At 45.1% G+C, this 26,087-nt stretch overlaps 1 protein-coding gene across 1 annotated transcript in view; it reads right to left on the bottom strand.

Annotated features, from left to right (window-relative positions):
* USP31 (ubiquitin specific peptidase 31) overlaps nt 1–26,087 on the bottom strand; it is a 47,913-nt gene that overhangs the window by 10,518 nt on the left and 11,308 nt on the right. Inside the window, exons 2-13 of the mRNA XM_077274729.1 lie at nt 19,689–19,814; nt 19,048–19,136; nt 18,810–18,902; nt 14,359–14,494; nt 12,951–13,095; nt 9,531–9,699; nt 9,337–9,448; nt 8,758–8,852; nt 7,298–7,375; nt 3,646–3,775; nt 3,362–3,481; nt 2,642–2,867 (exon numbers count right to left, since the gene is read on the bottom strand). Of these exons, the coding sequence (XP_077130844.1) occupies nt 2,642–2,867; nt 3,362–3,481; nt 3,646–3,775; nt 7,298–7,375; nt 8,758–8,852; nt 9,337–9,448; nt 9,531–9,699; nt 12,951–13,095; nt 14,359–14,494; nt 18,810–18,902; nt 19,048–19,136; nt 19,689–19,814 (1,519 nt within the window). The remainder of the gene's footprint in view (nt 1–2,641; nt 2,868–3,361; nt 3,482–3,645; nt 3,776–7,297; nt 7,376–8,757; nt 8,853–9,336; nt 9,449–9,530; nt 9,700–12,950; nt 13,096–14,358; nt 14,495–18,809; nt 18,903–19,047; nt 19,137–19,688; nt 19,815–26,087) is intronic.

Genomic DNA, 26,087 nt, shown 5'->3' with positions numbered 1-26,087 from the left:
GCTCGGAAGGGAAGGAGCGCCATTTGGAATGCAGACTTAAGTGGATTGGTCTGCAGGCGTCACATTGCATTTGCAGAGCCCCTGATGTACCCAAACAGTACAAACCCCCCACAAGTGACCCCATATTGGAAACTAGACCTCCGAAGGAACTTATCTAGATGTGTTGTGAAAACTTTGAACCCCCAAGTGTTTCACTACAGTTTACAACGCAGCCGTGAAAATAAAATATAAAATATTTTTTTTTCCCACAAAAATGATTTTTAGCCCCCCAAATTTTTATTTTCCCAAGGATAACAAGAGAACTTGGACCCCAAAAGTTGTTGTCCAATTTGTTCCGAGTACGCTGATACCCCATATGTTGGGGTAAACCCGTTTGGGCGCACGGGAGAGCTCGGAAGGGAAGGAGCACTGTTTTACTTTTTCAACGCAGAATTGGCTGGAATTGAGATCGGACGCCATGTCGCGTTTGGAGAGCCTCTGATGTGCCTAAACAGTGGAAACCCCCCAATTCTACCTGAAACCCTAATCCAAACACACCCCTAACCCTAATCCCAACGGTAACCCTAACCACACCCCTAACCCTGACACACCCCTAACTCTAATCTAAACCCTAATCCCAACCGTAAATGTAATCCAAACCCGAACCCTAACTTTAGCCCCAACCCTAACTCCATCTTTGGCCCCAACCCAAACCCTAACTTTACCTCCAACCCTAGCCCCAACCCTAACCCTAGCCCTAACCCTAGCCCTAACCCAAGCCCTAACCCTAGCCCTAACCCTAGCCCTAATGGGAAAATGGAAAATACATTTTTTTTAATTTATTATTCTTCCCTAACTAAGGGGGTGATGAAGGGGGGTTTGATTTACTTTTATAGCGTTTTTTTATATCGGATTTTTATGGATTGACAGCTGTCACACACTAAAAGACGCTTTTTATAGCAAAAAAGTTTTTGCGTCTCCACATTTTGAGACCTATAATTTTTCCATATTTTGGTCCACAGAGTCATGTGAGGTCTTGTTTTTTGCGGGACGAGTTGACATTTTTATTGGTAACATTTTCGGACACGTGACAGTTTTTGATCGCTTTTTATTCCTATTTTTGTGAGGCAGAATGACCAAAAACTAGCTATTCATGAATTTCTTTTGGGGGAGGCGTTTATACCGTTCCGCGTTTGTTAAAATTGATAAAGCAGTTTTATTCTTCGGGTCAGTACGATTACAGCGATACCTCATTTATATCTTTTTTTTAATGTTTTGGCGCTTTTATACGATAAAAGCTATTTTATAGAAAAAATAATTATTTTGGCATCGCTTTATTCTGAGGACTATAACTTTTTTATTTTTTTGCTTATGATGCTGTATGGCGGCTCGTTTTTTTGCGGGACAAGATGTCGTTTTCAGCGGTACCATGGTTGTTTATATCCGTCTTTTTGATCGCGTGTTATTCCACTTTTTGTTTGGCGGTATGATAATAAAGCGTTGTTTTTTGGCTCGTTTTTTTTTTTTTTCTTACGGTGTTCGCTGAAGGGGTTAACTAGTGGGACAGTTTTATAGGTTGGGTCGTTACGGACGCGGCAATACTAAATATGTGCACTTTTATTGTTTTTCTTTTTTTTTTAGATAAAGAAATGTATTTATGGGAATAATATTTTTTTTTTCTTTATTTAGTATTTTTTATTTTTTTTTTTACACGTGGAAATTTTTTTTTTAACTTTTTTTACTTTGTCCCAGGGGGGGACATCACAGATCGCCGATCTCACAATTTGCATAGCACTCTGTGAGATCGGCGATCTCATTCATCGCTGCAGGCTTACAGAGCTGCAGCTGCAGCCTGCTCCTGACCCGGAAGTCCTCCCTGCAGGACCCGGATGCAGCCCCGCGGCCATTTTGAATCCGGGGACTGCAGGGAGAAGACGCTCGGTACAAGGTGAGTACATTCCCTTGTACCGATCGTCTCAGGGAAGCCCGCAGCTGACACCCGGCCGCGATAGGCAGCTGACACCCAGCCGCGATTGGCCGCGCTCCTCCCGTGAGCGCGGCCGATCGCATATGACGTACTATCCCGTCGGTGGTCATACGGGCCCACCCCACCTCGACGGGATAGTACGTCAGATATCAGAAAGGGGTTACATTTTTTTTTTACTTTGGAAACCGACCACTACTACTCGACAATAGACCATAGAGCTTACAAGCTCTTATCTATTGAGCTTCTGAGAAGTATTGTGAAGCTGCCCGCTATCGCTGGAGTGCGCTATTACCTTCAAATCCCAGCCAGCTTCAGTGCAGTACTTACAAGCTAAACAGCAGCAGTGGTCGGTCTCCTAGGCAACGAGTTGTAAACAAAAGAAGTGTTGTATCTCTAGAATGGCTGAAAATTTTAATAAGCAGAAATTTGCAAATGTGATTGTTCTTACAAACACTATCTGACAATATGCATCTATGAAGAAGGAAATAGCCCTATAAGTGACATATTGTAGCAATAGGCCATCACTTACTTTACCTATTTCCTTCCTATTGGGCTTCCATTACCTACTGATGGCCACAGCCGTGCAGGATGCTGTGATGGAGGCTATGACATGGTACAACATGGCTCCTGTGACCCCTAAAGCATCTGCTCCATAATTGCTTCCATACTATGTACCTGTATAGTGCCCCCCCTGCATGGTCCCATGGTGGTTGCACACTGCATAAAGGTCATATATGAAGTCCTCGGGGTCGCGACCCAAGCCATAGGGTCGTCTCCATGGTGACCAATGTGATGGGAGGCTCCAGGAACTTTGACTGCGCTTGACCACATGGGGCGTCATATCCAACCCTACTAACGGGAAGCGGACCATGTTCTGCAACTTCAGCCTCCGATCTCCATCCTGTGCAGAGAGAAGACGGTTATAGACACCAGCGACCACATCCCTCCATGTCAGTCACACATTCATGGGGTATCCTTCCGCCGAAACCACAGAAACGAGCTGTAATCTGTAGATTAACCTGCAAGAAAGTCTTCAATTTTCCAACAGCGCCACATGGGGAAAAAAAGCAGTATTACACATGGTGACCACTGAAGTCAACTACTGTCCATGTAACGTGTCAGTCCTTCAATGCAGATAACTGACGGAGGTCCCAAATCTGGACCGTGTTACCCCGATCAATTCAGAAAAAAAAATTGATTTTCTAAACAAGATGAACCCTTTAAGTGAGCAGGAGCCAGCGGTTAGTACGTGTACATCGGATTTACAGTCAGTAGTTGCACCAGCGGAGGATCGGGAGGTGAGTAAAGCTTTCTGAGCCTTATCCAGAAGAACCACAAAGGAAGCGAATGGTTCTATGGTGATCCATTAGTTTTGCGGAGCGGACGCCATCTTACCTGCCGGAATCGTTTCAGATGTAGTATAAGCACATCGGGCAGGGTCCACAGGCTGAGTTTAATGCTGCCCTGTTGAAGCTGTTTACAGTGAGGACAGCGCCAGGCATTGCCGGGAGCCAGCTGCAAATAGGCGGCACAAGCGGGTCAGGCAGATGCATAAAATACACAGCACGGGCAGCAAAAACTGTACAAATGCAATGCCACTTTACAAATTAAACCCCCAAAAAACAAAACAAACAAACTTATAGCAATCTGGCGCTAATGGTGCCATAATGACCACTAACCTGCTCCTCTTTGGTATACAGCTGGAAACACTGGGACAGGCTGCAGCACTGCGGCTGATGATGGAGCTCCCGCTGCAGGCGAACGCTCTCCGAATCGGGGACGTATTCTTCTTCTGTGTTCCCAAAAAGGCTGCAAGAACAAGCAGAGAGCGGCGGCTGAGACCATCGTGTAAGGGATTCTCCAAAGAATCATAAAACAGGAGAACAGAAGAGGAGTCTACGGCTCACACCCTTCATATTATCAGACCAAAGCAGATCAGGTCCTGAACCAGTTTTTGCGCTTTTGTTTTGCTTTTTCCCCTCACTGAATAGATGGAACAAGGCAAAGGGGAAGACCTGCAACCCGATGGTTTCATACTAGCAAGATAGCAGGGGAGAAGAACCTTGGTGGCCTAAGAAATGGCTGCGGTCTAAGCTTTCCCGCCACAGTGACACGTGACGGCTTAAAAAGCAAATGCCTGAAGATTGTCATTGCCGTGCCTGTGAACATCAAAATTGGTTCTTAGGGGAAGGGGATTAGAGCTGCTGATGAGATGCGATTTCCCGCAAGCATGTCATTACTCTGGGTAATGCTGTAAATGAGGAGGGAGAGGTAGGAAGTGGTGGGCTGATTCTTGCTGCGAGCTGCTGTCAAGCCGCACTTGCGTGAAGTCTAAATGTTTTCTCCCAACGTCTCCTCGTGTGCCGCCAAATCATTCTGCCGCTCGCAGCAACGTGCGACTGGAACGTGACACATCGTTCGTGTGAATACTCAGCACTTGCGGCATGGAGCAGGCGTGGGGGATGCATTTAGAAAGAGGCAACAAATATATTGAAGAAAGAGCTGTTTAATAATGGATCAGTACTTATTGGTGGCGACTCAGGGTCTACATCCAGATTCACAGATATCGCAGCAAAGAAAGTGTTCGGATGGAAAACTAAACAACCCGAGCGCCCGTCCGAGGCTGTAAACTCTCCTTAAACAGTAGCTATGCTCGCCGAATACTGACAACCCCCAGTGGTAACTTTTACTGACTCTGCTTGAAAAGTTATGTAACTCTGTAACACTGCTTTCTTATATTCAGGAGCTGAATTCACAATTTTTCAAGCTTCAGAGCTGAACTCAGCCACCATTCCTTGTTGGATGACTTAAAAGGGGTTGTCCGGCTCAGCTCATTTCCACAAAGTTTAATTTTAACGGCGTTCATTATGCGCTAAAAATGACCTGACAACATTATTCTCCAGGTCGGTAGAATTACGCCAACACCAAACTTGTATTTATTTTATTATTTCAGTGGTAGAAAAAAATTCAGTACTTTGTAAAATAAAATTGGTTGGTCATTTTTGGAGATACGGAACTTTTTTTTTTTTTTTCACTCTTCTGTCTTTGGAGCTTTGTTTTTTAGTGCGGCAAGCTATCAATTTCTTTGATACCATTTTAGGGTAGACGACATTTTCACTGCATTTTTGGGGAAGCTATGGCAACAGAAAAATGGCAATTCTTCGTTTTCAATTTTTTCTTTTATTTTTTTGTGGCGGATTAATTTTATATTTGCAGAGATCACAGTTTTAGGGACGCTGCAATATTGAAATGCAATTTCAAATCTCTTAAAAAAAATGATTATTTTTCTAAAATCACAAAAATTTAAGTAAAAAATAGACGTAAAATACAATTTTAAACTTAAGTAAAAAAAATGTTTTATATATTTATTTTGTTTTACTAAAAAATATATTTTTTTTACTTACTTTTTTTTAAACTTATATTCTACGTCTATTTTTAACTGAAATTTTTGTGACAAAAAAAAAAATTAAAGGATTTTTTTCCATAATAAAGCAGAATATAGAAGAATTGACAACCTCCTTTAAAGCCCAGCCTGCGATTGCTCCACTTAAATGCCGTTGTCAGAGATTGACAGTGGCAATTAAGTGGTTAATCAGAAGTGATCAGGGAGTTGCTATAACACAGCTGTCACCTGAACCCGCTCCATACACCCGCAGAGCCTATTCTGGGAAGGGGATAATTGGGCACAGCTTTATTTACTGATGACGGAGCACCTTGGTTTTGACGCGCAGAGCGGCGCGGAGTGCTGTGCACGCTCAAAACACGTCTGTCTAATTCCAGACAGCAGCAGATGAGCGCCTCGTGGTGCCTCACAAGGAAGAGCGGAAAGTCGATCCTGCCTCGACAGTGTTCAGACAAGCATGTCACGGAGGCAATTACAGAGCGGTGCTGAACATCGCAGGATGGTAGACGTCCTTCAGACGCAGCGTGATAAAACCAGACAGGTGTAACCGGCAACAGCTGAGCTAGCAAACATGACAAGGCGGCGTAAGGACCCTGGGTGCAAACGGTTAATCACGATTCTGCTCAATTCTCCTCTGTTCTATTACTGCCCATGAGGGCTTGAGCTTTGGGATATCGCAGCCATGCAAAAAACAAACAAACAAAAAAGTGCGCTCTCCTGTTTTCTGTTATCAACCACTGACAAAAGACCGAATGACGCGTTCTACGATGTAATGGAGATCATAGATTATTCTTTTTCTCCTTTCATCAAGCACGTTCAGCCCTTAGGCGAGGCGCAAACTGGCGTGCTCCTCGCCGCACTTACTCCAGTCATCATGGACTGGAGTAGGACCTGTGGCATAAACAGCATTGCTGTTCCTCATGAATTTGGCAAGTGGCAGTCTCACTCCTGCTCCGTCCACTGAAAAGTCACAACATTATTACTCAGCCTCGCAATGCATAAATATGTCGTGATTTCAAATTTTTATACGCCAATATTTTTTCATAAAAGCTTTGGTGAAACCATAATTTATTATATATTTTAAATTTCATACCCTCAAAATCCTGCAATATCAGCAAGCTAAAATACTTAAAGGGAACCTGTCAGCAGGATTGTGCACAATAACTTACAGACAGGGTCAGGTCGGCGCTGTTATACTGATTACAGTGATACCTGGTGATGAAATCCGTCTTGTGGTTGTGGTGTAATCTTTATTTTCAGTTCTGAGTTAATGATAAGCTCGTGCCCCGGGGTGGCCTGTGTGGGGGTCTTCATGTGGTGCTCGGATTAGATATTCATAATGCAGACTCCTGCCTGATCCCTCACTGACCTCCCCCCTAGTTTACATACTGATTATTACAGGTTTTGGGAAAAAAAATTCACATTCAGCCGGCGTTAGGTTACTGCGCACAATCCTGCTAACAGGTTCCCTTTAAAATAACAACAATAATCATAAATACCAGTGGCATGGGTCACGGTTACCAGTGGCATGGGTCACGGTTACCAGTGGCATGGGTCACGGTTACCAGTGGCATGGGTCACGGTTACCAGTGGCATGGGTCACGGTTACCAGTGTCACCAGTGTGATCAGTGGTGTGGAGTGTGACTGGACCAAGTGGCGCAAGACACCTAGTCCTGTAGTGATAATCTCATGCTGATCAAATACTGGTTGCATGGAAACAACAGCACACAGCCCAGTAAGTGACACATTGCTGCAATTAGTGTGTCTGCAACTACATCATGCTGCTCTCGGATTACATAAACATCTGTCAACTGTTGACAGATCCCGTTTAATGCCTATCCATTGGATATGAGAAACCATTACCTGTTGGGAGTAACCCTTTAATTCAACTAAAAAAACAAAACTCAAAGTGAATTTATGAACTCACTATTCTTTAGTTTCTCGGTCCCATTCCACCACCAGCTTTACATGGGCTGCTCCACCAATGCCACACGATTTGAGAGCCCTTTAAAAAAAAAAAAAAAAAAATGACATTGTATATAGCAACACAGAACATTTTCTTAGAAAAGAATGTGGGAGAAAGGCGCAAATTCTCCACTTACTGAATATGTTTAGGGCAGATATATTATTTAGGGGGTTTTGTTTGTTTTTCCCAGTTTTTTTTTTTTTGTATCTGGTATCATTTGTTGACCATTTTTACATTTTTAGCGGCAAAAAAAAAAATATTGTTCTGTTAACAATGACAAAAAGTTTCGCTCTGAAAGTTCAGAAGTAATAAGGTAATTTTGGAATGGGGGACGCTAGAGTATATATGATGAATCAACTGGAAATCCCAAATTCCCCCTGCAACAAGAACAAACATACCGTATATATACTTGAGTATAAGCCTACCCGAGTATAAGCCGAGACCCCTAATTTTGCCACAAAAAACTAGGAAAACTTAATGACGAGTATAAGCCTAGGGTGGAAAATGCAGCAGCTACCGGTAAATGTCAAAAATACAAATAGATACCAATAAAAGTAAAATTAATTGAGACATCAGTAGGTTAAGTGTTTTTGAATATCCATATTGAATCAGGAGACCCATATAATGCTCCATACAGTTCATGATGGGTCCCATAAGATGCTCCATATTAAAATATGCCCCATATAATGCTGCACAAATGCTGATTATGGCCCCATAAGATGCTCCATACAGACATTTTCCCCATATAATGCTGTGCAAATGCTCATCGCGTCACCGCGCCCTCTGACCTGAGCGTCAGTGCAGAGGACGGGGAAGACGCAGCGGCGGCGGTGGAATGGGGAGCAGGTGAATATCGCACACTGCGTTATACTCCCCTGCTCCTGGCGCGGTCCCTGGTTCCCCGACGCCAGCAGCTTCTTCCTGTAGTGAGCGGCGGTCACATGGTACCGCTCATTACAGTAATGAATATGCGGCTCCACCCCTATGGGAGTGGAGTGGGGTCCATATTCATTACTGTAATGTGCGGTACCATGTGACCGCTCACTTCAGGAAGAAGCTGCCGGCGCCGGGGAACCAGGGACCGTGCCAGGAGCAGGGGAGTATGATTACACAGCTGCTGCTCCGCCTCCCCTGCCGACCCCTGGGTATGACTCGAGTATAAGCCAAGAGGGGCAATTTCAGCCTAAAAAAATGGGCTGAAATTCTCGGCTTATACTGGAGTATATAAGGTACAACCGGAGAGAAAATCGTTATGGAACTAAACAAAACAATTTTCATTTTTGTGATTTATTTTTTTCTTTTTAGTCCCAGGGCAATCACATATCTGAGCAAGTCTTGCAGACACTCGCCCCATGCATTCCAGGCTGCCGTAAAACACCGTACTCCTCTGTATCTCAGGGGCAAATAAGGTCAGGATTTACCTTTCGACTGTGGGGTGGCACAGAGGTTTTTCTTCCTGAGGTAAGAGGTAAGTGATTCCGACAGCCGTAACCACCCGGAGGCTGAATGGACACACCTAGCATTCAAAGCAGACATAAAACATCAGCGAGGCGTGAACGCCGGCATAACAAGGACATCAGACATTTTATAGGACACTATGCATATATTTATAACTGCACCCCTCATAAAGGCCCGTAATGGCCTGTAATGCATCTCCCTACACAGATGGCTCCAAAAACAAACCTATGGGAACCCAAAACCAATGTCAGTAATGGGAGGCGACTACCTGCTGCACTGGGATGGGTGCTACCTGATTAGCCCATAAGGCTATGCTGCACAAGGACTAGATTGCATTTCCAAAATTAGAGAGAAAAAAACAAACAACAAAAAAAAAACTGCTCCACTCCTGTCCACAGGTCGTGTCTGGTACTGCAACCCAGATACATTTCAATAAATAGGTCTTAGCGCAGTACGGCAGATAGACTGACTCGATTCCTGGGGCAAAAATAGACTTTTTTCATTTTTAATAATTTACCCCCTTTTATAAAGGCACTGCTCACCTGAACACAGACTGAGGGCCGCAAGGAATACTGCATTTTCTCCAAGATCTCTTTTTGCAGGATGTCCCATGTGATGTTTCTCTCTAACTGTAGAACAAATGGTTGGCCGAACCTACGCAGATGACAAAATAAATAGTAAGGACGTTATCCTATAGAAGGAGCTGCAATAGGTCCGGCCTGCCCGGCATGCTTACCTCTTGCCATGCTGCCCGCTGTAGGACCTGTTACACACCAGGATTACAATGCGATCTCCTATTCCGAACCTGTTCATAGAAAGCCGCGCGGAGCTAGAAGAGTAGTGGGACGACCGATGCTGATCAATCCCATTCCTTATATAATTCTGGTTATTGTTCACACAGACTCCTGTAATAGAGGAAAAAGGACTGAACAGCTGCTCCAAGACATTGGAAGCTAGCCAGAATATTATTTTTCTAAATGTCTGCAGTCACCACTAGAGATTGCTCATGCGCTTAATGTATACTGTTATCCACAGAGCACAATAACAAATGTATACAAAAAGCTCCCTCTAGTGGTGGCTGCAAGTACCAGAATGTTGTCATCTCACAATGTACATGCAGCGGATTTTGGAGTTCTGTATCACAAAGATCCAAATAACATTAAAAAAAATTACCCAAAAAGGAAAATTTTTCATTTGCGCACTTTTGTTTTACCTCCCATATTCAAAGAGTCATAACATTATATCACTGACGATACCACATTTGTTTATACTATTGAGTGGGAAAAGAAGGGCGATTCAGATTTTTTGGTATATTTTTTCCTTATTTTTATTACTTTTTTTTTTTTTCTTAAGTTCCATAAGGGACTGTCTTTCGATTTTATTTTACCACCACCAATTGTGCAATGAATATGGCCAGACAAAATGATTCTCCAGGTTAGTATGATTACGGTGATACCCAAACACATTGTTTTGTACTATTTTAGTGGCTTACAATTGTTTGCTTGTTTCACCATTTTTCCGAGAGCCATAACTTTTTGATTTTTAAATCAATGGAGCTGTGTGAGGTCTTGTATTTTTTCTTGTGTGGCAAGCTGATGTTTTTATTTATACCCCAATGGGGTAGATACAATGTTTTGATCACTTCTTATTGTTTTTTTTTTAGTTGTGGCAGCAACAGAAAAAAAATCAATCGTGTTTAGATTTTTTTTTATTAATCGATGAATTATAAGAAGCACCACCATTTTATTACAAAAAAAAAATCCTATTTTTCTTTTCTCCTCAAAATTTGGGGTGCGTCTTAAAATCCGAAAAATATGATATTTATTTATTTATTTTTTCACAATTCATTTAGGCCATTCAGACAATACACACCTGTGATGATTTGTTTGCTTGCACTGTTTATTGCAATACCACAGTATTGCTGAATATAGTAAAAATCACGGATTCTGACAGCTTATGGCTGGACGCCACAGGAGAATTAGCAGGCTGTCACGACTCTGAAGGGGCCCATGGAACCCGAATGAATGCCCAGGCCAGATAGCGATTGTCAGTGGCATTTAATACGCTAACACTAGCAAACGGTGGTAGCGCTGATCGCTGCTGTTAAAGCCAAATACCAGCTATTCAATATAACTGGAATCTGCCCTGTGTGGAGGCATGTACCACGGAGAGGTATGGCAGTGCGGCATGCGTGTTTTTGCCACAGCAGTCCTATAATATGAGAAGAAAAAACTGCATTGGCTGCAATTTCTTTTAAAAAAGGCTGCAAATCTGCATCGTTTTCTTTCTGCAAATTTTCAAAGATGCTGCATCTGTCGAAGATATAACTCTGTTGGCTGCAAGTGTACAAGCATGCAGTGGCAAATGTCTCACACACACGCACTCTATGTAAAATATACATACACTCTGCTGTGCTTTTTTTTCCCCTTCTTTCTGCACGTCTCTGTACAGAAAGTGCAACATTTTGCAGAGACCAGGTGAACAGAGGCCTGTAGATACAGTTGATGTATTGATGCAGGCGCTTGCTATACACGTGTGGCCATAGGATGCTGCAAAATGCAGTGTGAATTCAGCCGAAATAAGCAAAGAAATTAACCCAGTGCAAACATCATCTACACCCAGAACAGAGCAGCGATGATATACAGTGCTGTGGTGCAAAAGTTTTAGACGGCTGTAGAAATATTTCTGCAAAATAAGAATCCTTTGAAAAATAGACATAATTGTTTATTTGTAGCAATTGACAAGATGCAAAGTGATTGAACAACAGAGAAATGTAAATCTCAACAATCATTTGGTGATCGCCCTGTGTCGTCATAACATGATTAGTGGGAAGATTAGGCCAGGGAAAGCAATGCCCCCTCGACTAGTCACCAACTAATTATCATATTGTGACTGCAGTTATAAAACTGATTTATGGAGATTCAGAAATCTGTAAATCACAAAAAGAGGATTGTTAGGACGTACATAAAGATATCAATAAATACATAGTGACTTTCGGGGGCCTGGGGAAGTCGACATTGGCTGTGTGTTTGGGGTCGTTGTTCTGCTGCAGAAGACATTTGGAGCTAATCAGGTACCTCCTTGATGGTGTTACATGATGGATAAGTATCTGCCTGTATCTCTGAGCACTGAGTATACCATTAATCCTGACCAAACCCACAAATCCATTTGCTGAAATGAAGTCCCAAGCTTGCAGGACCCTTTGTCGTGCTTCACTGTCCCTGCAGACGCTCATTATAGCCCTTCGGCATCCAAAATGCCTTCAGTTACAGCCAAGTATTTTACATTTTGTCACATCAGTCCAATGCACTTGCTATTTTTCTTCACCCATTCCTACATCTTCATGCAATACTGAGTCGCTTGCTCTTGTTTTCATGTCAAAAGTATGTCTTTTGGCTGCAATTTTTCCATGTAGACCACGTATGGTCTGATTTTTTCAAACAGTAGATGAGTGTAGCTGGGCCCCCACTGGTTCCTCCAGGTCTGAGTTGATGGCACTGCTGGACATCTTCCGATTTGAAAGGAAGTTAAACATGATGTGTCTCATCTGTTACCCAATGCTTCCTTGACCAACCACGGTGTCTTCCTTGGTGCTTTTTCAAAGAACTCTGAACAGCACATCTGGAAACCACAGTCTGCTGTGAAATCTATGCTTGGGAGAGACCTGGCTGATGCAATATAACTACCTTGTGTCTTGTTGCTGCACTCAGTCTTGTCATAGTCTATTGACATATCTTCCACAACCTCACCTTTGTAGCAGAGTATGGCTATTCCTCACCCAGTTTTAAGCCTCCTACATAGTTCTTTCAGTTACTGTGTTTCCATTTACATATGCAACTATTAGTCATTACCAACTGTTTGTTATAATTGGTTACGCATACACCTGATTATAAATCCTACAAAATCCCGGACTTTATGCACACGAGCCTAAAAGAATTGATGAAGCTTTGAAGATATAGCACCAGAAATAATTTTGATTTCGATTTTTTGTCCTGTCTTTTGTCCTTTCACTTTGCATTTTGTTAATGAATAAAAAATAAACTATTAAACACTACCATTTTTTAAAGCATTCTTACTTTGCAGCAATTTTCCTTACTTTCTAAAATTGCTATTGCAGCACTGTGGGTAGTCCTGCCCAAGTCTACAGAACCGTTACCTCTCGGCCCTATGATTCCATCAGAAGTGAAGATCTCTGGGGTCTCGAATGCAAATATACAGTCGCTCTCCTGGATAGTATCCAAATCATCAGTGTCCGAGAAGGAGCGATGGAAACCATCAAAATACATTTCAGTTATTACTATCTGGAGTAAGAAAAAAAAAAAGAAAGAGGAGAAACAAAGATGTAAAATGGAAACAGGTAACACACAGTAAAGAGACCCGGTGCCGCCATTACTGCAACACATTACACACAAGAACATTTAATCATTTCTAAGTTTCTAGCTTTTAAAGTTCTGACATTTGTTTTTGCGCACTCGTTACTTCCTCCAAGAGCTATAACCTATGAGGAATTATTTTGGGGGCAGAGTTGTAGTTTTGAGATTGCGCCATTGATTTTACCATCTGAAAAACTGTGCGAGAGGAAGGTTGAAAAAAAAAAATAAAAATCTGAATAAAAATATGTTTGGCGTGGCGGCCATTTTTTTTACTGATACGGTTTTTGGATACTTTTTTTTTTTTTACTGCATTTTTGGAGGCAATGTGGTGATGGACAAAACAGCAGTGTTGGCATTTTGTTTATTTATTTTTTAGATTTTGACAGATGGGACTTATTTGTAGGTTATATTACCAGATACCAAAACACACTTTTTTCCCCAAAATTTGGAAGGAAAGTGAAGGTGCTTCTTATAATCCAAATGTAGATTGCTGGGTGGAAGGCCGATGGTGGTGGAGTGGAGTCACAGGAGGCAGGGTAATTTCTGCAGGAAGCCAGTGGCGGAGAAGGAGTGGGGCGTTGCTGGGGACCCCGGTCTGGGAGGAGGGAATGTCCCAGCAGTGTGAGGCTACAGGACCTGGGCTTCAAGAAAATGTCTGAGGCAGGAGCGCAGTCCATTGACTTGCCGGCGGCGAATGCGCAGATTGAGATCTAGGCTCAATGGCGAGCAGAGATCTCAATCTGAACACGCGCCACCTCGGGTTCCCATTCTCCTAAAGCCCAGCGCCCCTCAGACAGTGCCGGCAACCTAACACTGCCAGGATGCCCCTTCCTCCTAGCCTGGGCCCACAGCATCGCCCCACTCCTGCTGCAGCGAACCTGCTTCCTGTGACCCCGCCCCACTGGCCCCCAAGTAAGTTACCGTAAATTCGGACTATAAGACTGACCACCATATCTTTTTTTTTCCTATTTACACCCCCAAAATTTGGAGTGTGTCTTATAGTCTGCCAAATACATTTTTGAGCCTGATCCAAACACCTGCTCCTTGCAAATAATGTACATGGTTACTGAACAAAGGGTAATGTACTAGTATGGGAGTAGTGTATTGACATGTAAAAGAAGGGGACCCAAAATACGACGTAGTAGTATGTCATGTGTCGGGAAAGGGTTGATCATGCCATAAACAATTTACCTGATCTGTTGGAATCTTTGTCTCCATTGATATGGCTTCCCGTAAACGCACCACATTTCCGGATAAGGGAACGGCTACACCGATGCGCATGCAGTGCGAGCACTTCCCCTGATAAACCACAGTCACATAGAGAGGCCTATGATGAGCAGAAATAGAGGGTAGGGAGGGGGGAAAAGTCAAAATTTACTAAACTTGGAAAACACAATACTAACAGAATGGCATCGGTCATTTGTATACTTTTGCAGGAGGAGTAACAGAGGAACAGGACAATGCAAAGAAAAGGTGCGAGAATTTACTAAAACAGAGAATCTGCACAATTAGTTGGATCACGTTCAATACTGGGGACAGGATAAGTGGCTGAACCACAAGTGGAAACAGCCTGCAAAAGAATTAGAAAAAAAAAGTGCTGCTGAATATATCAGATCATAGATCAGTGCCTAATGTAGGGCAGCCTGCCTTATGGTGCCAACATCAGGCACCGAATCCTGTGCAGAGCTCAATACTAAAGACATGTGGAAGCGGCACACAGAGGGGAGCGCAGCCACTACATCCACACCAGATGAAACAGCTGCAGAAGCCGGAAGAATAGATGTAATCCGCTTAAATATCAGATCAGCGATGTATCAGGAAAATACAATGTCTCGGCCTCATTCATTAGGTTAATACCTGAATTATCGACGTCTTTAACGCTGATCTAATCTTTGAATCTAGCGAGTGATTCGGGGAATTATTCCAGAACTGATCCAATAACAAGAACCCCAGAGGAATTTACACTTGTACGCGCTTTTCAATATCGCAGGGTGCAGCATATATGGGGTTTTATGTAAGTACTTACGTGCACACCAGTAGTTAAAAAGAAGATGCCAGGTCTCCCCGAACCTCCAACACCACAACTATAGCCCTCTGTCTGCAATCTAGTGATGTCCTTTGTACCCTGGCCAACCTCTAATATTTATGTCAAAACCATTTCAACCTTGCCAATCCCCAAGGACCAATCTGGCTTCAGTAGCTGCAATGGATTTACCCCCCAGGTGTGACCTCCCTCCCTGCTGTCAAAGTCATTCTGTGTGGGGCTATAAATAAGGGAGCAGAGAGGAGTGATACACTGCAGGATGGGGCTTGTATATAGGTGGGGGTGAGAGGAGTGATATACTGCAGGAAGGGGCTATAAATAAGGGAGCAGAGAGGAGTGATATACTGCAGGATGGGGCTTGTATATAGGTGGGGTGAGAGGAGTGATATACTGCAGGATGGGGCTATAAATAAGGGAGCAGAGAGGAGTGATACACTGCAGGATGGGGCTTGTATATAGGTGGGGCTGAGAAGAGTGATATACTGCAGGAAGGGGCTATAAATAAGGGAGCAGAGAGGAGTGATATACTGCAGGATGGGGCTTGTATATAGGTGGGGGCTGAGTGTACTGATATACTGCAGGATGGGGCTGTATATTGAGGGGCTGAGAGAAGTGATATACTGCAAGACAGGGCTGTATAATGAGGGGCTTAGAGGAGTGATATTGCAGGATGGGGCTTGTATATAGGTGGGGACTGAGTACTGATATACTGCAAGATGGGGTTGTATATTGAGGGGCTGAGGAGTGATATACTACAGGATGAGGTGGTATAATGAGTGGCTAAGAGGAGTGATATACCGCAGGATGGGGCTGTACAACAAGGAGCTGAGAGAAGTGATATACTGCAGTAGAGGGCAGTATAATGAGGGGCTGAGAGGAGTGATATACTGCAGGATGGGGTGGTAAATTGAGGGGCTGAGAGGAGTGATATATCGCAGGATGTGTCTGTATATGGAAGGGTTGAGAGGAGTGATATAAGGAATCGGGCTGTATATGGAGGGACTGAAAGAATTATACATTGCAGGATGGGGTTGTATATACAGGGGCTAAGCAGTGATATTCTGCTTGATGGGTCTGTATATAGTGGAGCTAGGATGAGTAGCGCTTACTGCCGCTGAGAGACCGGTGATGTGGAATTGCAAATGCCGCATTAGGCAGAGGATTATTCTCCATCATATCCTTCAAAGGGGCAGCATTTGTAGTTTAACGAATCTGATCTGTCAGCAGCAGGTAGCAAACACAGCTCTGCGCTACCTAGCTATTAGATGCTCCATTGTGAAGGAGTGCAGGAGAGTTGATCTCAGCTAGAACCAGCTTCATGATATAAAAGCACCATGCTGCTTAACTGATGTAGATAGCAAAGTGGACAATGCACATGAGTATAAGGTGAATGCTACACTTGGATAGTTTTACAGAATACTCAGAGAAATGGGGCTATTCAGGAGCACATAGGAGATGGGTGAGGGGTCTGCAGGACTGAGGAGAAGCAAGTGCTGCTGGGAAACCTACTATTGTTAGATAACAATAGGACTGCCTGTTCAGCAATGTTTATTTATTTTACTAAAGGTACCGTCACATTAAGCGACGCTGCAGCGATAGCGACAGCGATGCCGATCGCTGCAGCGATAGCGACAGCGATGCCGATCGCTGCAGCGTCGCTGTTTGGTCGCTGGAGAGCTGTCACACAGACCGCTCTCCAGCGACCAACGATGCCGAGGTCCCCGGGTAACCAGGGTAAACATCGGGTTACTAAGCGCAGGGCCGCGCTTAGTAACCCGATGTTTACCCTGGTTACCAGCGTAAAAGTTAAAAAAACAAACAGCACATACTCACCAGCGCGTCCCCCAGCCTCTGCTTCCTGACACTGACTGAGCTCCGGCCCTAACAGCACAGCGGTGACGTCACCGCTGTGCTTTCACTTTCAGTTTAGGGCCGGCGCTCAGTCAGTGTCAGGAAGCAGAGGCTGGGGGACGCGCTGGTGAGTATGTGCTGTTTGTTTTTTTAACTTTTACGCTGGTAACCAGGGTAAACATCGGGTTACTAAGCGCGGCCCTGCGCTTAGTAACCCGATGTTTACCCTGGTTACCAGTGTAAAATATCGCTGGTATCCTTGCTTTTGCTGTCAAACACGGCGATACACGGCGACCTAGCGACCAAATAAAGTGCAGACCTTCTAGCAGCGACCAGCAATTTCACAGCGGGGTCCAGATCGCTGCTGCGTGTCAAATACAGCGATATCGCTATCCAGGTCGCTGCAACGTCACGGATCGCTGGCGATATCGCCTAGTGTGACGATACCTTTACTTACACAGTGCCTTTAATTCCACAGCGCTTTAAGGTACCGTTACACTAAGCGACTTACCAACGATCACGACCAGCGATCGTTGGTAAGTCGTTGTGTGGTCGCTGGGGAGCTGTCACACAGACAGCTCTCTCCAGCGACCAACGATCAGGGGAACGACTTCGGCATCGTTGAAACTGTCTTCAACGATGCCGAAGTCCCCCTGCAGCACCCGGGTAACCAGGGTAAACATCGGATTACTAAGTGCAGGGCCGCGCTTAGTAACCCGATATTTACCCTGGTTACCATTGTAAAAGTAAAAAAAAAAAACACTACATACTCACCTTCTGATGTCTGTCATGTCCCCCGGCCTCCACGCGCTGCTGCAGAGAGCTTTCCCTGCATTGAATGTGTCAGCGGCGCCGGCAGTAACAGCGGTGACGTCACCGCTGTGCTCTGCTTTACGGCCGGCCGGCGCTCACACAGTCAGTGCAGGGAAAGCTCCCTGCAGCAGCGCGTGGACGCCGGGGGACGTGACAGACATCAGAAGGTGAGTATGTACTGTTTTTTTTTTTACTTTTACAATGGTAACCAGGGTAAATATCGGGTTACTAAGCGCGGCCCTGCGCTTAGTAACCCGATGTTTATCCTGGTTACAAGTGAACACATCGCTGGATCGTTGTCACACACGCCGATCCAGCGATGACAGCGGGTGAGCAGCGACGAAATAAAGTTCTGGACTTCTAGCTCTGACCAGCGATATCACAGCGGGATCCAGATCGCTGCTGCGTGTCAAACACAACGAGATCGCTATCCAGGACGCTGCAACGTCACTGCAACGTCACGGATCGTTGTCGTTCTCGTTGAGTGTGACGGTACCTTTACAAATATTATCGGCACTGTCCCCAATGGGGCTCACAATCTAAATTCCCTATCAGTATGTCTTTGGAGTGTGGGAGGAAACCGGAGAAAACCCACACAAACACGGGGAGAATGTACAAACTCCTTGCAGATGTTTGCCTTTTGTGGAACCCAGGAACTCATCGCTGCAAGGCTACACTGTGCCAAATTCTAATACGTGTTGGTGGATGACACCACTGAAAGCAATACCTCTGTAATAAAACATTTACTATGCCATGATGAAGGCACAAAGTGGTGCAGTATGGATCCCTATGGCCCATCCAACAGATGTATATCCCGGCAATATAGGATAACCACAATACAGATCCCAGATGTCAAGGAGGGCAAATGAGGACCAGTGCTGCACCTAGCGATGTAATGCCAGCACCCGGTCACACATTATATGCTTATTCTTACCGTGTATGAGGCAAGGGGATGGGTAGAGAGATGCAGAGGAAAGGGTCAAAAGTGTTACTCTGTTTCTGACAATGTGGGCACGTCAAGGAGGACCTACGAGGAAAGAGTTAACAGTGAAAGCAATAGACGATGCATTAAAGGAGGAGATACGAGTAGAACATATTACACACAGAGGTTATAACATATAGGTTATCGGGAAACAAGGAGGAAACAGGAGATACTCTGCGCTGTACAATACCTATACTGTGCCTGGAAGAGCTCCTGGACAAAGGTCCCGCTGGTTGGAAAAGGTGGCCCCTCTCCGGTCAGATCTTCTTCCAGGGGTGGCTGCAAAATTAAATGAATTTTATTCAGATGCTCCACCATGAAAAAGCTGCGATCAATGCAGGCAGAGGCTCATATAATCCATACGGACATGCTGCCCATCAAGTCAATGAATGATCGCATTTGGTTGACTGGGGAGGTCCTTGCAGTAAAAACTTTAATGCTATTAAACACTGTGCAGCTAGAAGTGGAGAGCAGACCCCTGCCAGCATTAAGACCTACTTTTATGATTCTAGTCGGGCATCATCCCAATCTCTAAAATGGTACAATCCCATGCATACACTGGAGCCGTGTGTGCAGAGACTATATGGCTTTTATTTTCTCAGCAGCAGGTGGATGAAAACCATTAACCACTTCCTAACATAGAAATACTGGCTCATCCTATGAGGGGTGCATGGATGGGCCATTACACATCTCCTGTTGTTCTAGACCCTCAAAGCTGACGATTTTCTATTTTCATATCTTGCAGCAGAAATTTTGGTGATGGTCACACACGCTCTGTAGATATAATTATTATATACAGCACATTTGTTAAAGATGGAAGTAATTACACACCCGGGGCTTGTGCTTGACGAGGATATTGAGGTCTTCGTGCACCCTATCCAGAAGCCACAGCAGAAACTCCTGGGCATCATGCTGGGAGGTGCCCCGATACTGTAGTGCATTCCTGGAGACCACCGTCTGAGGGCAAAGAAGAAAAAAAGGAAATTGTCAATGAATGAAGCATAGGAGGTTGTAGTTATAGAAAGGGAAGGGTGAGAACTAACAATTAAAGTCTGCGGGCCAATAGAGAGATGGACACACAAGTGCAATAACGTGAGCAAGAAATGAAGAGCACACAAAATTTCATTAAACCCATTTTGTTAAACTGGAGATCTACAGTCTATCTGGTGCAAAGAAAAGGGCAAAAGAATGAAAAAGAGGGATAACGGTAGTGAGGGGGGCACAAGAGAGGGGGCGCACGTGCACGAGCCAGAAAGGGAAGGCAAGCACAAGCCAGAAAGAGCGAGCAAGCCAGAAAGAGCAAGCAAGCCAGAAAGAGAGAGAAGGCGTGAGCAAGCCATAAAAAGCGAGCAAGCCAGAAAGAGCGAGAGGGCGCGCGCAAGCCAGAAAGAGCGAGAGGGCGCGCGCAAGCCAGAAAGAGCGAGAGGGCGCGCGCAAGCCAGAAAGAGCGAGAGGGCGCGCGCAAGCCAGAAAGAGTGAGAGGGCGCGAGCAAGCCAGAAAGAGAGGGCACGAGCAAGACAGAAAGAGCAAGCCAGGAAGCGCGAGCAAGCCAGGAAGCGCGAGCAAGCCAGGAAGCGCGAGCAAGCCAGGAAGCGCGAGCAAGCCAGGAAGCGCGAGCAAGCCAGGAAGCGCGAGCAAGCCAGGAAGCGCGAGCAAGCCAGGAAGCGCGAGCAAGCCAGGAAGCGCGAGCAAGCCAGAAAGAGCGAGCATGCCAGGAAGAGCGAGCATGCCAGAAAGAGCGAGCATGCCAGAAAGAGCGAGCATGCCAGAAAGAGCGAGCATGCCAGAAAGAGCGAGCATGCCAGAAAGAGCGAGCATGCCAGAAAGAGCGAAGGTGCACGCAAACCAAAAAGAACGAGAGGGCGCACGCAAGCCAGAAAGAGCGAGGGCGAACGCAAGCCAGAAAGAGCGAGAGGGTGAACACAAGCCAGAAAGAGTGAGAGGGCGCGAGCAAGACAGAAAGAGAGAGGGCGAGCACAAGCCTGAAAGAGTGAGAGGGCGCAAGTAAGCCAGGAAGAGCGAGAGGGCGCAAGTAAGCCAGGAAGAGCGAGAGGGCGCAAGCAAGCCAGGAAGAGCGAGAGGGCGCAAGTAAGCCAGGAAGAGCGAGAGGGCGCAAGCAAGCCAGGAAGAGCGAGAGGGCGCAAGTAAGCCAGGAAGAGCGAGAGGGCGCAAGTAAGCCAGGAAGAGCGAGAGGGCGCAAGTAAGCCAGGAAGAGCGAGAGGGCGCAAGCAAGCCAGGAAGAGCGAGAGGGCGCAAGCAAGCCAGGAAAAGCGAGTGGGCGCAAGCAAGCCAGGAAGAGCGAGAGGGCGCAAGCAAGCCGGAAATAAAAAAGGAAAAAAGCAAGAGAGCAACAAACAAGGAGGATTGCCAGACATCAGAGATCCCCGCTTTATCTTAAGGTAACTGTAGCTGGAAACCATCTTTTGTTATACATTAATATTCTGGGCACTCAGCTTTTACACTTCTTTCCTATTTAATACCAGTCTAATAGCGCACCTCGGTCTCACATGGAGAACACTTTACACTTGAGGACTGTGGATACTGAAGGCTTCAAGCCTGACGATTAGGGCACACAAAGCTCAGCCTGGCACACAAGCAAAGTAGCAAAACCACATTAAATAAACATAAATAAATGACAAACATACAAAGTGTCTGCATCACTCTCCAAGAGCGTTGGAATGGGAATCATTAGCTGGAGATAGAAGTATATAGGACCCAGGAGAATCTTAAATGAGTCTAATCACCGTTTCCATGGCAGCGAAGCTCTGCCCGGCAGAGTTCACACTGGCATCAGAAAGGAAGGGCCCTTCTGAGATAGTAATTGTGGGTTGTCAGTGTGGTGTCCGACAGCCATGTTCTTTGCAGCCAAATGCTTTTAACAGCAAACATCCCACGGCCTGTTCTGCCGGCGGCACTTAACGGCTCAACTGCTGCACGATCACAGATTCCCGCATCAGGGGCAATCTCTGTGGTTAAGTTTTGTATTTCCCTTTGCAGATAAAAGACCCAGTGATTACAGGCATTACATACAAGAGGTGGCATTATGTAGCAGAACAGAAAAGCGCACTTCTTTTAACTAGAAATACAAAGTCTAAGACCTTGATGAGTGCGTGTGTAAGACACCACCGCAGACATTACAGAAGTGACATACACAACACCGCTGACAAACGCTCAGCCCATACCACACTAACTTAACGTTTACGGCTTTGTTCCAATATACGCATTTCCATAAACAAATATTTGAAGGAATCAATAGAAATATCTCTGCTGCCTGAGCCATCAGCAGCTGGCTAAACCTATGGAAACTTCTCCGCCCCTCTGACAACTCCTTGGGGCACTATTGATATTAAATACTGCATTCAACTGGAAAGGACTTTGGGCGGGGCGGTCATGAAAAGTAAAGACTTGTCTGTGCGCTGCTCTCAGCCAGTCAGCATTAGTGACAACGTCCCCAAAGATGCTGATTGGCTAAGAATATCTAAGCGACATCTCTCTCCTTACCAAGCTCCTTCCAACCCTCAAGTGCTTTTCAGCTGGATGCAGGCGCTGTACACTATTGATGCTTTAACTCCTTCTAATCTATGGCTTTTTAAGGTAGTTGTACAAAAGTTTTATTGGGTTATCTAGAAATCGTCTCTTCCGTGTCAGGAGGCGAAATGCTCAACTGACTTTGCATCGATGGCCGTCTATAAAGTATATCAACAGGTCTACGTGGCCAGCAGGATAACCCCTTTAAAGGGAACCTGTCATCCCCAAAATGGAAGGTGAGCTGGTGAGCGAAGCTCACCGGCATCAGGGGCTTATCTACAGCATTCTGTAATGCTGTAGATAAGCCCCCGATGTATCCTAAAAGATGAGAAAAAGAGGTTAGATTATACTCACCTGGGCGGTCGGTCCGATCGGCATCGCGGTCCGGGGCCTACCATCTTCATACTATCACGTCCTCTTTTTGTCTTCACGCTGCGGCTCCTGCGCAGGCGTACTTTGTCTGTCCTGTTGAGGGCAGAGCAAAGTACTGCAGTGCGCAGGCGCCAGGAAAGGTCAGAGAGGCCCGGCGCCTGCGCACTGCAGTACTTTGCTCTGCCCTCAACAGGACAGACAAAGTACGCCTGCGCCGGAGAAGATGGGAGGCCCCGGACCGGACCGTGACACCCATCGGACCCGGACCGCAGCGGGACCGCCCCTGAGTGAGTATAATCTAACCTCTTTTTCTCATCTTTCAGGATACATCGGGGGCTTATCTACAGCATTACAGAATGCTGTAAATAAGCCCCTGATGGCGGTGGGCTTAGCTCAACTTTCATTTTGGGGGTGACAGGTTCCCTTTAAGAAATTAAACAAGCTGCAGAAATAAAAAGGGTTGTAAAATAAAAACAAAATGTGACCTGAAAATCCCCGTACAGCTCCAGAGCCAATCCAATACAGCGATGGACTCCACGACTGAGGTCAGCGATCGTCTGCAGCAGCCACGAGAAAGTCATTTAATGACCTCTACATACAGGAGTGTCACTGCTTTATGTGCAAAGATCTCCATGCTCGGGTATGTTCGCACAACTTGGCAGAAATACGGCAGATTACAATACAGGCTTTGTTTTCCTTTCAAAAGATGTATATGCCATTCAAGTTGTAAGAAGTGGTGGTGGGTGCAGGCGGGAGAGCTCACCTTCCCGTAGACATCGCTGCTTGCTCCTGCAGAACATATGGAAAGCTGATCTTTATCCTCTGAGGCCACTGCTTTAATTACAGCAATCAGAGGTGATCACCGGACAATCAGTTTCTGAACAATGTGTCGAAATGTAATCAGGTAAAGTCAAGAGCCCGACCTCTACTGTAGGAATATTCTCAAGATGTCACATGAAGCGTGCAGATGAGGGGCAAAGATAAAAGTGGTCCAATTCCACAGACATGGTAATAGTACAGTGGTAGAGAAACAGGAAAAAGCATCTCTAGGCCCTCCTGACATCCCCATTTTAATAAATAGCTGTGGAAATAACAATATTGGAGCATCTTTAGTTATAAATCTACTTTGCGATATACACTGGCATGTAAAAGTTTGGGCACCCCTGGTCAAAATTACTGTTATTGTGAACAGTTAAGCAATTTGAAGATGAAGTGATCTCTAAAGGCCTAAACTTAAAGATGACATTTCTTCTGTATTTTAGAAACAAAAAAAAAAAAATTCTTGTACATTTTAAAAATTACAAAACAAAAAAGGAAAGCGGGTTGATACAAAAGTTTAGGTACCCTTGGAGATTTGTGTGCTCAAATAACTTTGACCAAGGTTTCAAACCTTAATTAGGTTAGGGTTATGACTTGTTCATCATCATAGATAAGAAAGGCCAGGTGATGCACATTTCCCAGGCTTATAAAAACCCAGACTCCTCTGACCTTCTGCCAAAAAACAGCGGCCATGGGTTCTTCTAAGCAGCTGCCAAGCACTCTGAAAATGAAAATTGTGGAGGCCCACAAAGCAGGAGAAGGCTATAAGAAGATAGCAAAGCGTTTTCAAGTTGCCCTGTAACTAAGAAATGGCCGTTAACAGGAAACGTGGAGGTCAACATAAGGTTTGGAAGACCAAGCAAAATTTCAGTGAGAGCTGCTTGTGAGATTGCTAGCCAGACATTCCTCTGGTACATAAAATAATGGATATCCTTTGTTGAATCACGTACTAGTGAGAGCGACACCTCATTAAAAGGAATCTGTCAGCAGGTTTTTGTTATGTAATCTGAAGATAGCACGCTGTGGGGGTTAAAACACAGATTTTCAGGGATGCCTCTCTTATCAAGCTCTGTGCTGTTGTTTACTTGCAATGACTGTTTTAGCACCAGGAGCTTATCATTGCTGGACTAGTGCCTGACAGTCCAGCTCCTCCCCATCCTATAATAAGCAGCTCACCATCTATGGGCATTGCATATACAGAGCCTGGTGCGGGCGGAGGAAGCTTTCTCGGCTTTGCTTCATTGCTAAATCTAAAAACTCGGTCAGAATGGCTGCCAGTAATCTAAGTGATACATTGTTGGATTCAGGGTCTATATGCATTGATGAGCTAGCAAAAACCTGCTGACAGATTCCCTTTAACCTCTTTATAAAGCCAGTCCTGACGAGGAAACCCCTCCCCGTGTGTAACGTATCCATAAGGCTACGTTCACATTTGCGTTCGGCGCCGCAGCGTCGCCGCATGCGTCATGCACCCCTATATTTAACATGGGGGCGCATGGACATGCGTTGCATTTGCGTTTTGTGACGCATGCGTCGCTGTGGTGCATGCGTCGGGGCGCAGAGAACGCAGCAAGTTGCAGTTTTTTTCTGCGCCCAAAACCATGCAAAAGTGGACGCATGTGTCAAAAAACGCTGCGTTGTGCATGCGTTCACATTTGCGTTGTGCGTTGCGTCGCCGACGCTGCGGCGCACAACGCAAATGTGAACGTAGTCATAGACATGCATTTGGTCAGTCTTTGTAAAGGTGGAGGTGTCCATACCCAAATCTTCTTTAGCCATAATGGTTCTTATTCATATTTCCCAGAGCAGGAAAAACAAAGAAACACCAGTTCTTCCACCATGTGTTCACAATAACGTCTACGCAGCAGACTTCCACCACGAGGCTGCGGTTTACAGTCTCCGTCGGCCATAGACCATCCGGATCCCTAAAGATGTACCTAAATACCTGCAAGTTATGTTTGTTTTATCTATTTTTGCGTGGAACCTACTGAATTATTACAGCTCTCTTTTTTGTTTTAGAAGACTAAAAGGACTCCCTTTTGGCCTCCATTTAACAAAAGAGCCCTATGGAAATGTAAAGCGCTTTCATGAGGAGCTTCCCCGGCATATGTGCCATACGTAAGCCACGCTCATGGCACATTTAAGGCCACGTGCACACGTGCGGATTTTTCCGGACTGATTTTGGTAAATCCGCAGGTAAACCGCAAATTTTTTTTGAGGATTTTGTGCGGATCCCACCTGCGGACTCCTATTATGGAGGTGTAAACCGCTGCAGAATCCGCACAAATAATTGACATGCTGCGGAATAAACAACGCTACGTTTCCGCGCGTTTTTTTCCGCAGCATGTGCACTGCGGATTTTGGTTTCCATAGGTTTACATTGTACTGTAAACTCATGGAAAACTGCTGCGGATTCGCAACGTGTGCACATACCCTTACAGAGAAAGGCTCCCGAAACAAGCTCTGAACGAGTCCAATTAAGACATACACTAGAAATGACCTTTTGCTTT

Source organism: Ranitomeya variabilis, chromosome 7, assembly GCF_051348905.1.
Source record: "Ranitomeya variabilis isolate aRanVar5 chromosome 7, aRanVar5.hap1, whole genome shotgun sequence".
Taxonomy (NCBI): domain Eukaryota; kingdom Metazoa; phylum Chordata; class Amphibia; order Anura; family Dendrobatidae; genus Ranitomeya; species Ranitomeya variabilis.
This window is presented reverse-complemented; position numbering and strand designations above follow the sequence as displayed.